The 18122-nt window shown below is 40.6% G+C and overlaps 1 protein-coding gene across 1 annotated transcript; it reads right to left on the reverse strand.

The window, feature by feature from the left end:
* Positions 1-12343: 12343 nt before the first annotated feature.
* Positions 12344-13696, reverse strand: LOC108805054 (beta-1,3-galactosyl-O-glycosyl-glycoprotein beta-1,6-N-acetylglucosaminyltransferase 3-like). The gene has a single exon (XM_018577008.1). It carries the CDS (start codon positions 13694-13696, stop codon positions 12344-12346), a length of 1353 nt encoding a protein of 450 aa, XP_018432510.1.
* Between the last annotated feature and the right edge of the window lie 4426 nt (positions 13697-18122).

Genomic DNA, 18122 nt, shown 5'->3' on the forward strand with positions numbered 1-18122 from the left:
ATGGTCATGTGACCAGTTCCATCATTATACAGGTGAACTTTTAAGATACACATGTTTTTAGTGTTGTTTTAGCATACAGTATGTTCTCTTGTTGTTCCTGAGGAAGTGCCAGGAACACCACATAACCAGCCGTGTGTATCTGCCACGCTTTTTTACATGCTATATATATATATTTTATAGCCCAATGAGGTAGGTTTTGTTTTGTTATTTTGGTGTTTCATGTAGCAGAGCAAGATATAATGATGCAATCTGTATGTAAATCATAAATGTCATGGCAAGGTGAAGAGAGACAAAACCTTTTGAGCTTGCGAAGTCTATGAACTTATTATGCCACACTATAGAATATGTGACATTTAGTGCACTAGCATTCAACAAACACTCAATGACTGAAGATGAGTAATCCAGGCAAGGCAGACTTTACTTCCACCCTCCAAGCTGCTTAAGTTAGTTTTGGATGTGTTTGGATGTAGAACCCGCTGTAGAAGGTCTGATTTTTCAGGATGACTAAAAGAGTCCAGGATCAGAGTCTACAAGAGAGGTAAACCTGGACAGATTGGCCACCGGCAAATGATTGCAATCACTCTGCCTGGATAATTGTGGGTCCTTTTTTAGGATTGGGACAAAAGGAAACACATAAGCATTCAAATATCCACTACTGCCATTAGAAAGTTCACTCTTGACAAGGAATGCCTGCACTCTGTGCTTTTAGGCTGGGTTCACACCTAGTCGGATTGAATATGCGCGGTTCGCGTCACACGTTTTTACCGCAATTTGCGGTAAAAAAATGTGCGACAAACGCGCGTTTCTGAGGGCTAGTTGGCTGTTTCCCAATGGAAACGCCCGACCAAAACGCCCCAAAGAAGTACATGTACTTCTTTGAGCGTAGGGCGGTTTCCCGCGCGTTCGTACTCGCGGAAAAACCCTCATACTTTCTTCTGGGTCTCAGCTCACACGCTGAATCTGGTCACACAGTAACAGAGGATACGGCTCCTACATTTGAAATGTTTTTCTGTGTAGATTGTTGTAAGCTCGATGTTTGTTGAAGATTTGTTGTAAATAGTTTTGATAATTCAGAGCATTGCAAAGGAGAATACAAGCAGTGAAGGAAGGAAGGGGGCAGTTGTGTGAAGGGAGAGATGATTCCTCTCTGCCTCATGGGAGTTGTAGGCAAAGAAAGATGTGCACATGACCAGAATCAATGTGCACGACTCTTACTAAGTGACAGGAAGTGTGACTGGAGAGAAGAGACACAGGAGCGAGCACAGCAGACTTTCTAAAAGGAATAAAATAGTAAAACTTTATTTTAAAACATAAATTTCTCTTTGGAGAATGTTCATTATGTAGATGTGTATAAGGAGAAAAAAGCTGGAGGTTTTGTGTCGCTTTAAGGTTTCAGATCTCCACCTTTCTGTCTCTTTATTTACTGCTGCCCCTCTAGGGTAAACTTGGCATAGCACCCTGCCAGGTGATCGCAGGCCTAGCACTGCTCAAAGGTTGTACAATCCTTGTGATGCATTCTGCTAGCTTAACTCTAATAGCAGGGTCTTACATGTGTAGCAGCTGTATCACAGCTTGAGGAGGATCATTCATCCCAAATGGAGCAGCTTACTCTGACCTTGGAAGCAGTGCTTCCAAAAATATACATTCTGGTCTAGTCCAGATTACACCTGGGGCTAGAACAGGGAACAGCTTTTCCTCTTCTTTTAGGTGTGACTGCTTACTTGTACTTGTGGCCTTCTGCAAGTGTTGGCCGTGCCCTCTAGTTGTGGCATTGTGAACCTCGCAGGGCGGAACACAGCCACAAAATACCTGGGCCTATTGCGTTTACAATATTATTTAACTGAGGTGCTTTTGAATTGTTCTGTATAAATTTATACTGCTTTTTCTAGAGTTCCTGCAGTCTCCCATTTAATTTCACTATCTACACATATTAGGGCCTATCATCTATCTGTTTGACTGCTTACGCGGTGTAGAAAGAAATACATAAAACAATATATACATTTTTGCCCGGAGCAGACCCATGCCACCCTGTGGCTTAGCCTGTTACCTAGGTTGCCACTCCAAGTGACCAATGGCTGAACAAGCAAACACAAAATGTCTGGATACATTTATCCATTCCAGCCTTTTTTCCTCGTTGACATACCCTGTTCAACGAGTTACATCCCTATTTTCTATTACTACTCTTTTCTCATTTCTCTGTTTCTACCCCACCTCCCCTCCCCACTTTTTTCTTCTTCCTCTCACACCTCCCCATTCTTTCCCCTGCACTCACTTTTGTTTGGTCCAGCTTGGATATATATGGAGCCAGTGGCTTTCCATCACAAAATACTTTCGCTCATCTCGTCCCCCATCTTGCTATGAATGCAATAACTTAAGGGGTTAAACTCCCCTACTAAATGTTCCAAAACCTTCCATTACCTGAAACATGTCAAATTAAAATTGCCTGCATTTTAAAGACCCACATTACCACTCTCACCCCACTCACTCACATTTGTGAATACTCATTATCCCAAAATGTATTCATCTAATGCCCAGACCAACACACCAATACATCAATCTACAAACATTGCATTTTTAAATGTCTGGTCACCCTCTCTTTCTTGCTCTCTCTCCTTTTACGCTTCTCTATTTTTCTCCTATTACCTCCTCCCCTTTCCCTTCCCATGTCCCAAATCCTCCTTCCATTGCATTCCTCCATGTCCTTCACCCCTTCTATATTAACCGTAAGCCAACTCTTTCCACACTATCACATACATATTTTACTGCGCTAATCTAACTCTCACTGCCATTCACACCTTCGAAACACTGAAGATCAACAAATAAAGGCTTTAGGGATACATTTATTTCATACGTGGTTCTTCCTATGCTTCGAGAGCAATGCTGAATATGTGACCTTTAAAATTTCTGTTTATCCTTACTTTATTATACGTACATTTTTTTAACAATGCTTTTTATTGTGTCATAATGTGATATACAGAATATTGTAAAGTACAAATCTTCATAGCATACATATTTGCAAACCGTTATTGAGACATACAACAGTATTACAATAAAGTATAGTTTACACACAGAAACAGATCTGTAGGTTATTAACCTATTAAAAACTATATACACTGTTTAGTTACAACCAAAGCGACCAACAACCTATGTAACTTAAAATAATGAATCTGATAAAAGGGAGCATTTATTCATCTTACAGTAATACCTTGGTTTACGAGCATAATTCGTTCCGGAAGCATGCTTGTAATCCAAAGCGCTTGTATATCAAAGCGAACTTCCCCATAGGAAATAATGGAAATTCAGATGATTCGTTCCACAACCAAAAATATTCATATACAAATGATTACAATACTGTACTGTAATATAATACTGTACAAAATATAAAGACAAATAAACCAATTACCCATACCTTTGTGGTTGGTGTGAGGGGGACGAGAGAGAGAAGGATTATTGTGTAGGACGACTTTTACTATCACTAACGGAATCACTGCTATCTCTTGACTCAATGGAATCTTTTTCATTTCGTGAAACCTTAACAAGGAATCTATCCAATGTGACATTGTGTTGTCGTTAAACAGACTCATCGCTCACACAGCTACAGCCTTATTCGGGGGGCGCTTTTCTACAAAATTTTGCTCTTATTGCAAGACATTTGCTTGTATATCAAGGCAAACTTTTTCAGAAATGTTTGCTTGTCTTGCAAAACGCTCTCAAACCAAGTTACTTGTAAACCAAGGTATTACTGTATTTGTGTTACACAAAAGTTAAAAAGCTGCTCTGTTGCAGCTAAAAATTGCTGTCTTCATTATGGATGGAATAGACTTTATATAATTGGATGTTGGATTCTTTCAGGTCTGTTTGCTTCTTGGTTTCTGTACTCCGGGCATTGGTCCATTTACTCCCATTTGTGGAAGGGCTAGTTTTATACTGTTTGGATACCTATCCTATTAATGGAAGAGTGGATGTTATTATATTGTGTCTCCAGTAATGTTTTGATGATATATGAGGGGGAACCCCATGTCCAGTACTATATATTTTCTTATGTATTCACTTTCAGACTCACGTCATCCACTATGAGATCTGGGGTAACCAATGTTTTCTCCGTCTCCCGGTTGACCCGCCAAGCCTACTAGGTGTATAGGAAAGCTAGGGGGGTGGTTTTTTTCCCTCCCCCTTCCTCCCTTTGCACTAAGGACTCCCTACCGACCATAAGCACCCCACAGTAAGTGCAGAAATGTTGTATAATTAATTTATAATGTATCTTGGCTAATGTACATTGATAGATAATATGAATATGAACATGAGTTGACAAAAGTTTGTTAAATTGATTGCATATGATTTATCCCTAGCAGAATACTGTCACCTCATCCCCTGAAGAAGCTATCAGCGAAACATGTTTGAAAGAAAAGCATACCACTGTTCAGAACAACCTATGTGAAGTTATCTTTGCTATTGTTGAACATTGGATGATACACTAATTAATAAATTGGACGAGGGAGGTGTGACATTGAGGGATCTATGCAATTATTTTATGCTGTTTTTATTGGAGAATTTTTATATTATATACTATAATAAAGTGTTAATATTTTAAAATGTTGTAAAGAATATATATGCAATAAGTGCCCTTTTGAAACCCCCAATGTGGTTGATTTTGTATATAGAAGGGGGTGGGCACTATTGCTGCCTGTTTATAAGGCTCCTGGTGATAATAAGGTAATAATAAGGTAATATATGTGGATTTACTGAATATAAAAGGAGTAGAATGGTCAGGTATAGCCTTTTTCCAGATGATATGCTCTAACTATCACTCCTTAGCTTATCACTTATAAGCCCATGCCATTCCACCCATCCCTGTGTGGATCACACAGCAATTCTCAGCTATCATAAGAGTATAATCTTGAATATCACACTCCCCTCTGACACAATGAGCCTATTGAAAATTAACCTTACCTCCCAATGGGCCCTGAACTGCCTATAATCCTCTCATACAAGGCCTCCTGACAGACACTTGCATCCTTCATCCAGTGCTGCACTGATGTGTCTGGATTCGGAGTCATGGGGAAAGCAAACAAATTGTCTAAGGACCTGCGGGAAAAGATAGTTGAACTGTATACAACAGGAAAGGGATATACACAGATATCCAAGGAATTGAGAATGCCGATAAGCAGTGTTCAAACTCTAATCAAGAAGTGGAACATGAGGGGTTCTGTTGAAACCAAACCACGGTGAGGTAGACCAACTAAACTGTCAGCCACAACTGCCAGGAAAATTGTTCGGGATGCAAAGAAAAACCCACAAATAACTTCAGGTGAAATACAGGACGCTCTGAAAACATGTGGTGTGACTGTTGCAAGATGCACAATAAGGAGGCACTTGAAGAAAGATGGGCTGCATGGTCGAGTCGCCAGAAGAAAGCAATTACTACGAAAATGCCACAAAGTATCCCGCTTACAATACGCAAAACAGCACAGAAACAAGCCTCAAACCTTCTGGCACAAAGTCATTTGGAGTGATGAGACCAAAATTGAGTTTTTCGGCCACAACCATAAACACTACATTTGGAGAGGAGTCAACAAGGCCTATGATGAAAAGTACACTATTCCTACTGTAAAACACGGAGGTGGATCGCTGATGTTTTGGGGATATGTGAGCTACAAAGGCACAGGAAAGTTGGTCAGAATTGATGGCACAATGAATGCAGTATGTTATCAAAAGATACTGGAGGGCAATTTGCATGTATCAGCCCGGAAGCTGCGCATTGGACGTACTTGGACATTCCAACATGACAATGATCCTAAACACAAGGCCAAGTCGACCTGTCATTGGTTACAGCAGAATAAAGTGAAGCTTCTGGAGTGGTCATCTCAGTCTCCTGACCTCAATATCATTGAGCCACTCTGGGGATATCTCAAACGTGCAGTTCATGCAAGACAGCCCAAAAATGTACAGGAGGCTTTTTGCCAGGAAGAATTGTCAGCTTTACCATCTGAGAAGATAAAGAGCCTCATCCACACATACCACAAAAGACTTCAAGCTGTCATTGATGTTAAAGGGGCAACACACCGTATTAAGAACTGGGGTATGTAAACTTTTGATCAGGGTCATGTGGGTAGTTTCTGTTGTCATTATGATTGGAAAAGAGTAAACACAGTTGATTTATAATAAATGGCTTTAGCCAAACACTACACATCAGTGACAGGTTTTCGTGTTATCATTCATATTCACTGAAAAATGGCCAGGAAATCATAAATTCTGCCAGGGTATGTAAACTTATGAGCACAAGTGTATATATATATATATATTACCCACCACTATTTCAGAAACTCAAACTTCTGCTGGCCTCTTGGAAATTCCATACTCTTTTCCAGTCTGTATCACCTCTCTCCTATGGATCCCCAACCGCCTCCTTCCCTTCTCCATTAGCCCCATGTTACACCATTCCTTAACGGTATGGCACTCCCTTACATTTTCTAGTTGATTAATCTCATCTACCTATGTCTTCACTAATGGGAAACCCTATGTTCATGACTGCACTAGAAAATCCTAAGGTATTCCAATATTGTGGAAGATTATAACTTTAACACTATATACAGTCTAATCTGCTCTTCTGATCTAATAACTTTGGAGACTCTAAGTGCGAGCCCGGGACCAGCATAGTGCCTCTGTGACAGGGGATCAGAGGGAGGTCAGTACACGATCTCCCTCCGGTCCCCTCTTCGCTGTCAGAATGAGGAAGTGTTGTATATTACATCACTTCCGCTTTCTTGTGTCACTCTCTAGCTTGAGAAGCTGATGAAGCAGATCTGTGCTTCATCAGCTTCTTCAGGGGAGTCCTAGGTGATATTAGGGGTCTTAGAGACCCCTGATGTCTTAGGACCTGTCACATATCTTTGCTATCACATAGGGGGGTTTTATTAGCCCCCTATGTGATAGTAATAAAATTCCCTTCTCCATTACCTCACCGTGGTTTGGTTTCAACAGAACCCCTCAGGTTCCACTTCTTGATTAGAGCTTGAACACTGCTGATTGGCATTCTCAATTCCTTGGATATTTTTTTATATCCCTTTCCTGTTCTATACAGTTCAACTACCTTTTCCCGCAGGTCCTTTGACAATTCTTTTGCTTTCCCCATGACTCAGAATCCAGACACGTCAGTGCAGCACTGGGTGAAGGATGCAAGGATCTGTCAGGCGGCCAGAAACTCATTGGACTTTTATACACACACACTGGTTACATGCAAACAGATCACAGGTGAGGATGGTTCCCTTTAATAGCCATTCAATCCCCTTTGTGTCAACCTGTGTGCATGTTATCAGGCCAAAATCACCAGGGTATGTAAACTTTTGATCAGGGTCATGTGGGTAGTTTCTGTTGTCATTATGATTGGAAAAGAGTAAACACAGTTGATTTATAATAAATGGCTTCAGCCAAACACTACACATCAGTGACAGGTTTTCGTGTTATCATTCATATTCACTGAAAAATGGCCAGGAAATCATAAATTCTGCCAGGGTATGTAAACTTATGAGCACAAGTGTATATATATATATATATATATTACCCACCACTATTTCAGAAACTCAAACTTCTGCTGGCCTCTTGGAAATTCCATACTCTTTTCCAGTCTGTATCACCTCTCTCCTATGGATCCCCAACCGCCTCCTTCCCTTCTCCATTAGCCCCATGTTACACCATTCCTTAACGGTATGGCACTCCCTTACATTTTCTAGTTGATTAATCTCATCTACCTATGTCTTCACTAATGGGAAACCCTATGTTCATGACTGCACTAGAAAATCCTAAGGTATTCCAATATTGTGGAAGATTATAACTTTAACACTATATACAGTCTAATCTGCTCTTCTGATCTAATAACTTTGGAGACTCTAAGTGCGAGCCCGGGACCAGCATAGTGCCTCTGTGACAGGGGATCAGAGGGAGGTCAGTACACGATCTCCCTCCGGTCCCCTCTTCGCTGTCAGAATGAGGAAGTGTTGTATATTACATCACTTCCGCTTTCTTGTGTCACTCTCTAGCTTGAGAAGCTGATGAAGCAGATCTGTGCTTCATCAGCTTCTTCAGGGGAGTCCTAGGTGATATTAGGGGTCTTAGAGACCCCTGATGTCTTAGGACCTGTCACATATCTTTGCTATCACATAGGGGGGTTTTATTAGCCCCCTATGTGATAGTAATAAAGTTAAGTGAAAAAGAAAAAAAAATTAAAGTCACACATGAAAAAGAATTTAAATTTTTTTTTTTTTTTAGAAGTCCCCACCTATACATACACGCACACAAACATGCGTCGGGTGCGGATACGTGCAAAAACGACGATTGCGTTCATTATGCCGCACATGTTACATATCGGCGTGAACGTCGCAGTGGGAGCAATCATTTTAGAGCCATCAATTGCTGATAACACTAAACTGATGAGCGGTAAAAGCTTTTAAAGTGTCGCCTATGGTCAATTTTGGGTATGGTAGTTTTCTGCGATTTTGCGGGTGTGCGCAATTTCAGAGCTTGACATGTTTGGTGTCTATTTACTATTGTCTATTTACTATTTAGGCTAGATGCTGAGCCATGGGAAGCAGAAAAGAACTGTTAAAAGACCTGCGTAACAAGGTAATGGAACTTTATAAAGATGGAAAAGGATATAAAAAGATATCCAAAGCCGTGAAAATGCCAGTCAGTACTGTTCAATCACTTATTAAGAAGTGGAAAATTTGGGGATCTCTTTGCTACCAAGCCAAAGTCAGGTCCTTGACCTAAAAAGATTGTAGCACAACTGCCAGAGTATACTGCAAGCTGATGAATGATTGAATCTAATGTAAGTTATCACAATGTAATTTAGAATGATCTTATATCATTTGATTTGAACTCCATACTCTCTTTGGGGCTCATATTGTTGTTCAGACCATGTTACCCAGAGTAACAATCTACAAGTCTTTTTCCGCCATTTATGACTCATCAGTAATCAAGGGCTTATCACTTGATATGTCCTGGGAGTAATGTACAGAGATAGTTATAATGAAACCAGAAGGCATTTTAACCTGTTCATTATCACAGGTAATAGGAACCATCCCAACCAGACTAAATTTTACAGATCTGGTGGGTGTCAGTTTGCATGCAACATGGTTTTTTGGTGTTTTTTTTTTAATGGACACATTATATATTTTTATTGCAAACACAAAAATGGACAAAAATAATTTTAAAATGTCATGTTTGCCTGTGCAGTTATAATGGGTTTCAGTTCCTTATTTTTTCCACAATACAGAGATCCAAATATGTGTGAGTTTTGGTATATTTAGTATTGTTATATGGCTGATAAACAGGAGTGTATATTTGGGGGTCTATTTATAAATGTTTACACAATTTAACCGCTTGAAGACCAGGTGTTTAGACCCCCTTCCTGACCAGGCCATTTTTCAGTATTTAGCGCTGCAGTACTTTGACATTTATTCCGTCATGCAACGCTGTACTGAAATGAATTTTATACCATTTTTTTGGAACAGATAGAGCTTTCGTTTGGTGGTATTTAATCACCACTGGGGGTTTTATTTTCTACTATATTCAGAAAAAAATTACTGACATTTTACCTTATGTTATAAAACAACTAATATTACGCACTTTTTTGGTAAAATATAAAAGATCGGGTCACGTTGGGTAAATAGACACCAAACATGTCAAGCTTAAAAATTGCGCGCACTTGCGAAATCGCAAATAACTAGCATACCCAAAATTGGCCATAGGCGACGCTTTTAAAGCTTTTACCGCTCATCAGTTTAGTGTTATCAGTGATTGATGGCCCTAAAATTATTGCTCTCACTGCCTTGTTGGCGGCGATATGTAACATCGTTTTCGCAGATATGCACACCTGATGCATGTTTACATGTGTGTATGTAGGAGTGGGGACTTTAAAAAAAAAATTAAATTTTTTTTGGGGGGAAACTACATTTTTTTCCAATTTTTTTTTTTCACTTAACTTTATTGCTATCACAGAGGGGGCTAAGAAACCCCTATATGTGATAGCAAAAGAAGTGACAGGTCCTCTTTATGGAGACATCAGGGGTCTCCAAGACCCCTAATGTCACCTAGGACCCCCCTGAAGAAGCTGATGAAGCGGAGATCTGCTTCATCAACTTCTCTCCAGCATCTGAAGCTGGAGAGTGACACGTGAATGCGGAAGTGGTGTAATAGACACCACTTCCACATTCTGACAGCAGAGAGGGGACCGGAGGGAGATCGTGAACCAACCTCCCTCTAATTCCCTGTCAGAGAGCCACTATGCTGGTCCTGGGCTCGCACCGGGCACAGCGGAGTGTGGGCCGCACTAACAGGACATGTATACACGCCCAGTTACATCCAAGAAGCTCCCGGCCGGCCGTGTATACACAAGGGCCGGCCGGGAGGTAGTTAAACCAGAGTTATGACCTTTCCCAATTAGATTGACACTTAGGTGATTGCGTTCAACTGCCTTAATTTACTGGCATTAAAATATCTAACAATTAACATATTTATAAAAGTAGATACACTAGAGTGTTCAGAATGTAATGTATTGCATATGTATATGGTGTTGTATATCTGTTTTAATTGAGATTTTTTTTAAGAGCAGTTCTGCTTTAAAACCTAACTTCAGGCACATTAAAAATGATCTGTTGCTCTTTCTTTCTCGGGGATGAGTTAGTACACAATACTCAGCATACTCAGGGGTTCTGCAATCTTCCTTCCGGCCAGTTCCAGGTATAATGACCAGTCAGTCAAAGCCATTGTGCATGCTAGTTCCTGACCGGTCATGTTGTCACCACCTCTCACCAACTTCACAAAAACTGCATTACCAGTGCAGGACCAGCGACCATGTCATCAGGGAAGGGGTTGTGACCACAGAAGAAGTATCTGTAAAAAAACAAACAATCAAGGCAACTGGACTTGCTTAGAAAAATACAGCAAGTATAGTTTCTTTGATTTATTTTTTACAGATATAACATGACCTGGATGAATGAGAACCTTCACAGACACAGTACAAGTGCCCACATTTTACTGCCAGAAACGGGATTATCGGCTACCACAAAACCATGGAATCAGGTGTATATTACTGTGTTTGAGCCCATCTCTCAGAAAAACAATGAGTAATAGGCTGTTTTAATTATCTTAATGTCCCTGAGTTTAGACTTTTTTTCATGTTTTAGTGCCTTTATAAGCCCATTCATTGGTGTTGTTTTAGCGTGTATGTGTTAACACTAGATGCTAGAAGGTATGATAAACTTGATTTTTGTACCACATGATAATCTTTACCTTAGTTACCTATTATCTTATAATGGCTTTGCTGAGCAAGACTTGCAGCTAATTGCAAAACGTACCACCCACCCCCTGCCCTCATGCATTTTCTAAAAAATAACTCCCTGTGACCTGTATCATGGATATATTGCAGCAAAAGGTGTCCCGCACCAAGGATGTACTTTTATCATCAAAAACTAAGTACTGTTTGAAGTCCTTGGTGTGGGACCCCATATGCTGCAATGTGTTCTAAATAACACCGTGGATGCCAGTGGGTTGGTGACTACAACACAAGCCACTTTGTTGACATTGGTGGGCTATATCATGTGTATATATGCACAGACTTACATTTTTATTCTCGTGTGTCTTCCAGCGTGTCAGAGCTGATTCATAGTTGGTTTTAGAAAAAAACAGCTTGGCTGCTGTGATGCATTTATTTTTTGCAATTTAGTCCTGTCTTTGCAAGAAACATTGCAGAGGAGGGATATACAGACACATCATTTGTGAGTGTGTCAGGTGTGGGGTTTGCATATTTTTGTGAGTTTTTTTATTTTATTTCGGCCTAAACATTTCCAAACAACACAGATTTTAACTAGACCAATATTCTGCTTTAGGATATTGTGAATCTATAGTCAGTGATAAGTCTGTACTAAAGGGCAACTTTAAGAGCCCACTGATACCTGTGCATTGTGGAAAGTGCGCATTATCGCAGCATTATCGCAGCACACAGCGATACACATTTACTGTGGTGATAATTTTGACTCACACCACAACGTAGTGCAATGCACCAACTCCACAGTGCACCGCAATACACTGCATGCGCTGTATCAGAAAAAAGAATGGATATTTGGTATTTGGTCCATTTAATAATGAATATTATTGCACGTGCATGAATTCTCCATACCATTAGACCTCTAGTGTCTAAATGGGATATGAGAATCACATGACATGCACTTTTGTCTGACCTGGTTTTTTTAAATACTAAAAACATTTGTGTCAAACACGTATATTAACTTCACAATTGCAATACTTCGCAAACAAAAAAATTTGTTTTACAGAAGAGCAGTATATGTTACATGATCTTCTCATAGAGAGACTTATATCTTAAATGTTCCTCCAAACATTGAATGGCATGATCATCAACCTTTGGGTCAAATTTATTGGCAAATAAATGATGCTGCTGGAGCATCCAGTGCAGATCTCCAGTCCCATACACACACACATCTCTTCTGTGTTTCCCAGTGCATGCAGAATAAGGGGCTCCTTGGTTAGTGTCCCCCTCCAGACTCCCCCATTTCACCAACCTTGCTAGCGCAATCATGTCTGATGTGTCATATTTCCTGTTCTTGGGAAGAGATCCAGGCATCCAGGAAGCCCTGTGAAGTGTAGCCCAGAGAAACTCATCAGGACTGTATGTGTCCTTTGCCCAGTCCAAAAATTCTCTTGCGATGGCTGTTTCAAATACAGATTTCACAAATTCTCTGGTGACCACTATATATGCATTGCCGGTGAAAATCGGCATATTTGAGGGTGGTGGTTCTTTCCTAACATCAGTCTTTATTATGTGACCTTTAACTTCATAGTGGTATTCCCATCTTCGTTTTTTATGTGCAGGTGGTGTTTCAGACTCCAAGTTGTTTTTCCCATTTAATGACTTTAAGGTTGTGACCATTTCAGCATTGGTCTTTAAAGGGAAATCTGTTCCACAGGTATTGATAAGGTATTTCCACTCTACAGTACTTTTCAACAGGTCTTCCATACAGTTCAGATCAGCCTGGACTCGTGACCATGAAGCGTATACGACCGACTCCAGTTTTGATGCAACAAACACGTTGTCAAAGCAAGAAGCTATGGCTTGCACAGCCTGATGATAAGTGTCTGGGGATTTCACATCTATGTGCACACAGTAAATATTTTGAGGAGTATAAATTGATCTTAAAAGTCTCTCAAACATCTCAATGTCACCATGGATCACCATAGAATAGGCAATAGGATAATGTCTTTCTTCATTGCTCAGACTAAACAGAACATACTTCTTATTTTTTTTAAATGTTGCACAGTCTTTGGTAAGTTTTAAATAATCGATATAATTGGTGATAACCTTCCTTTTTTTGATATCCAAGTTATCAATCAAAGTCTGTCTTACCTCATCCCAGTCACCTTCAATAATTTTACTACAGTTTTTTCTTCCACTGGCCAACAAGTTCAAAGCCATGTAGTAGTGATCCCGGCAGTGTGGGATATTCACATCCCCGGTTTGAATGGCATCATCCAGGTCACAGTCCAAGGAGGCATATTTTAGGACCACAGCAAAGAAAAATAAAACGCAAACACAAGCCAGACAATAGTTTGGATGTAGTCGCCGTAGCTTCCTCCTACAAGAGTTGTGCATTCTCATTAACGTCAATCTTTCCTCCAGCTCCATCTTGCAACAAAGACAGCTTGTTAGGACGCTTAACTAATATGTGTGACTTCAAGATAACCCAACCAATAGGCAGCAGATAGCATTCTGTTTTGCTTATTGTTTCTGAAGAACCTGCATACCCTGCTTTTCAGGTTTTCAGCCTTCATCCTGTCTCATTTTCTAAGCTTTTTAAACCAGCACTGCTTTGTAAATTCCACTATTAAACGCTGGCCATAATCTAGAAGATTTTATTTTGCTCAGCCAACATGATAAATGAAAAAAAATTAACAGATTCCTTCATCCACAGCCTGGATAGATGAGTTGCCTGTTGCAACTATTGACAAATGTGCTGCTGTCAAAATACTCCTGCAGTGACTGCAGCTACAGTCATTGTTCAACTGAAAATGTTCTATTCTTGAAGGAGCGGGCAAAATTTGCTCCATGAATGGCCAGCTTAAAGCTCAATTTACAGCCCTATTTTTTGTACTGAACTAATCTAGTAACATCAGTTAGGATGCAGTACAGCACTGTGTTAAAAATTGGTATGCTTGTACTGCTTATTATTTGTTCTTTTATTTCACATTTGTTTCATAAAAATGAATAAAGATAGTGGAAAACAAATTAAAATTAAAGTGATTGTTTAAAAAAATGATCACAAATAAGAAACAAAAAAACAAAAAAAATCAAATGAAATAAACTAAACTAACCTAAATACACTAATCAAAATACAAAGAGACATATTTAAAACAGCAGTGGGAGTGACTTTCACTGAATATTCACAGGTAGTGAATCAATCACTGTCATTTTAAACCCATGCACCAGTATGATTCATCTGCAGTGAATGTTTGGTGAATTTCAGATTTACTGCTTCATGAATAAATACCCCCAAGTATTTGGTTTACTATATGGAAAAATGAGTACCACTTTTCTCATAAAGACTCTAAAGAAAGTTGCCATTATATGGATTACCTCATTTCCATGTATTTCCTTTGTATATCAAGCAATATGTTTTAATACATAACTTTAAAAAACAAACATGTCATATAGTTAAACATATGCAATCTTGTTCGAATTCTTTATTATTCACATATTTTAAAATGATTAAAAACATGTTTTAAACTATTCTGCTACCCCACTGTGGAGTATCACTATACAGTACTTCTGTTCTCATGTTTAGCATCATAGAAATATTCTTATCCTCTGCTTCTCCTAAAACAAATGGATCTTGTTTTATGTCGTACATGCTGGCAAATACACCACAAAATTGGATCCTATGGTTTACATTAGGGATGCACCGATACCGATAAAAGCATCGGTATCGGCGGCGATACCGAGTATTTGCATGAGTACTCGTACTCGTGCAAATACTCCGATACAAATCTTGGATGCTGGCAAGTACATCGCAAAATTGGAATTCATATTTTATATCCTGTATCCTGGCAAATATATCACAATTATATTTAGCCTCCAAACTATTGCCAGGTAATGCATTGTACTCAGGGCCACCATTAGATATTGTGGGGCCCCATACAGCCTACATGACTAGCCCCCCCCTCCCCCCGTCACCTAGAGGAGAGGAATGATGCGGCATTTGTCACAAATTGTGGGTGTGGCAAAACTGAGTGGGAAAATGTAAAACTTGAGCCTTCATATAGGGATCAGAAGTATGTAATAGACATAGTTCAGGAGTAAATAAGGCAGAGTGCCAGGGTCAGTAGCAATAATTGCAGATTATGCACACACATCTGCATTATAGGTAGGGATGCATCAATACCGTTTTTTCCGGTATCACGTACCGATATTTATATTTCGGTACTAACCGATACCGATTACCTGTACTTCCCCTGGCAAGGAGCCAGCTTCCCGGGCAACCAGGAAGCCAGGCATCATGTTATTACCTGCCACTCGGCTTCTTGATTGCCCTGGAAACCGGCTCCTTCTATTAGGCCGGCTCGATGCTGATTGGCTATGAAGCCCACTTCCCAGCCAATCAGCATGGAGATGGCTTCTTGGCCAATCAGGAAGTCGGGAGGCGGGTCGTTACCCGCCGCCCAGCTACCTGATTGGCAGGGAAGCCTGCCCCATGCTGTTTGGCTGGTTCAATGATGATTGGCTGGGAAGCTGGCTCCATGTTCCCTTGCAGCACTGACGGTCACAGGAAATCTCCCGGTATCAGGGAAGGTATCGGAGCATACTCGCCCAAATACTCGGTATCGGCACCGATACCAATACTAGAATCGGTATCAGTGCATCCCTAATTATAGGCATTTAGTGCAAGCCAGCAACCTTATACAGCCTGCTGTGCCCCTGGCACTGCCCAACACTTAAAAACACCTAAAATCTAGACTAATAGGCATTGATGAACACAATGTGGTTGACCATTCACTGAGCAAAATAAATGTTCATCTTGGAAAATGTACGTTCAATTTGCACAGAGAATGTTCACTTGTCTCATTGAATAAGCTGGAGCTATTTTCACTTCAATCATCCATTTATGTAAACACAAATATCCCATTTCTAAAATTCCCTTGCACAGGACTGGTTATGAAAATTAAAACATAGCTTCACTTTATTCAATAAGCTGGACAACATATTCTGCTCCTTTAGTAAATCAACCTCAGTGTCTATCAACTGGTGTAAAAACACACCCTCTGCAGTAAATAATGTTTTTTCCAGGAGTTCAGGGGTTGGTGTAAATACATTTAGAATGTGACCTTGTGCATTTATATGGTAACTGAACTCTTTTGTGAATTTTAATTTTTCAGCCTAGCATGTAACAGCACTCCTCATCTTTACTGCCATAGCCAGAAAAAAAGAAGAGGAAAAGAGGGACTTTCGGCATTGAAAAGGACAAATAAAATCAACAAAGCTTTATTCACTTAAGGTCCAGGATGTTCACTTTATCCAGGACGGTGGTAGCCCCTGAATGTTCAGCTAGATGCCCCTTGGTGGCACTGGGACAGGCCGGAGGCTGCTTACTGTTGAAGTAGCCCAGGCTCCATGCTGATTGTCTGGGAAGACGGCCAATCATGCTGATTGGCTAGTAAACTGGCTTTACGGCCAATCAGCATTGAGCCGGCCGAACAGCCAGCTCCATGCTGATTGGCTGGTAAACCAGCTTTCTGGCCAATCAGCACAGAGTCGGCTGAACAGCCGGCTCAATGTTGATTGGCTGGGAAGACGGCTTTTCAGCCATCAGCATGGAGCCGACTTCCTGGCCAATAGACATGTGCACTGCCAAAAAATTCGTTTCGTTTCGTTTTAAATTCGGATTTGTGTTATTTCGTTTTTCAGGATTCGGGTGTGAAAGTCAATTCGGATTCGGAATTCGGACGAAATTCGGTAGCGTTGGTACGAACGTTCGTTTCGTTTTCTGTTACCAATCAGGAAGCCGGGAAGCGGGCCATTACTCGTCGCTCGTGTAATGTTTGTTTGATAGTAATTTCAAAACTGCAGCTACTGTACATTTGCAAATGGCACAGACCTGAAAGTGTATGTGGCTGCTAAATGTGGTTAGGGGAGCACACTGTTAGGTGCAAAAATGAAGGACATTGGTAGTAGGTAAGCACTAAGCTGTCATTGCAGACACAGGATCTAAATGTATGTTATCCTTGCAATTTCCAGGTCTGGCCCATTTGCAAGTGTCAGTCACATTCATTCACATATGCTTTACTTATTTACAGCACAGAGAGCAGCTGGAAGCATGCTGGCCAGAGAGAGGAGGAAAAACAAGAGAACAAGACCCAATATCTGAAGTGGATGCCCCCAAATTGCCGATAATGAGCGAAACCCCCTGACCCTACACCACCACCCTCAGCTACACCACCAGAACCCCCACCTACTCCGAAACTGCACAAACCCACCACAGGGCCAGTTCAGAACTAAATACTGAATAGAGGGAGAAGACCTGTGCATTTCGTTGACAATCTTCTTGGTGCTAGAGGCAATTGCACAGCCTGGTCCCCCACTGTCAAATGTGGCCCATTTTCTTTCTGTGTCTCAAACAGTCTAAAAAGGGTGCCAGAGCAACAGAAGAGAGAACTTATGGCCAGAATCGTGACCATGATCTCCTCAGCCATTTCCCAGACAGAACAACAGGCCCAAACCATACCACCCTCTCCCAACTTCACAACCACCAACCACAACAGCAACACCACATCCTACTTACCCTACACACCACCATCACCAACACTTCTTGTTACAACCCCACTTCAATCCCAGCCGCCCTCAAACTCCCTCACCGCTGACAATATCTACAGGATCATCTATCCATGCAACGGAAGATGAAATGGCATCTCACGACCCTGTCTTGCTCCCGGAACATCACCATTTCAATCCCCCCCCACCCTCTTACTGGAATATCATCTGTTGTGATTTTCAGGGAGGTTTCTCTGGCACCTTTTTTAGCCTCATCTCAAAAATGTGGCTTCACCATATTTTTTTTTTA

This window comes from Nanorana parkeri, unplaced genomic scaffold (assembly GCF_000935625.1).
Source record: "Nanorana parkeri isolate BGI_ZX_2015 unplaced genomic scaffold, ASM93562v1 scaffold82, whole genome shotgun sequence".
In the NCBI taxonomy this organism is placed as follows: Eukaryota; Metazoa; Chordata; class Amphibia; order Anura; family Dicroglossidae; genus Nanorana; species Nanorana parkeri.

Excerpts from the sequence above, each read along its gene's own strand:
- LOC108805054 (XM_018577008.1), bottom strand. The coding sequence starts at position 13,696 with ATGGAGCTGGAGGAAAGATTGACGTTAATGAGAATGCACAACTCTTGT.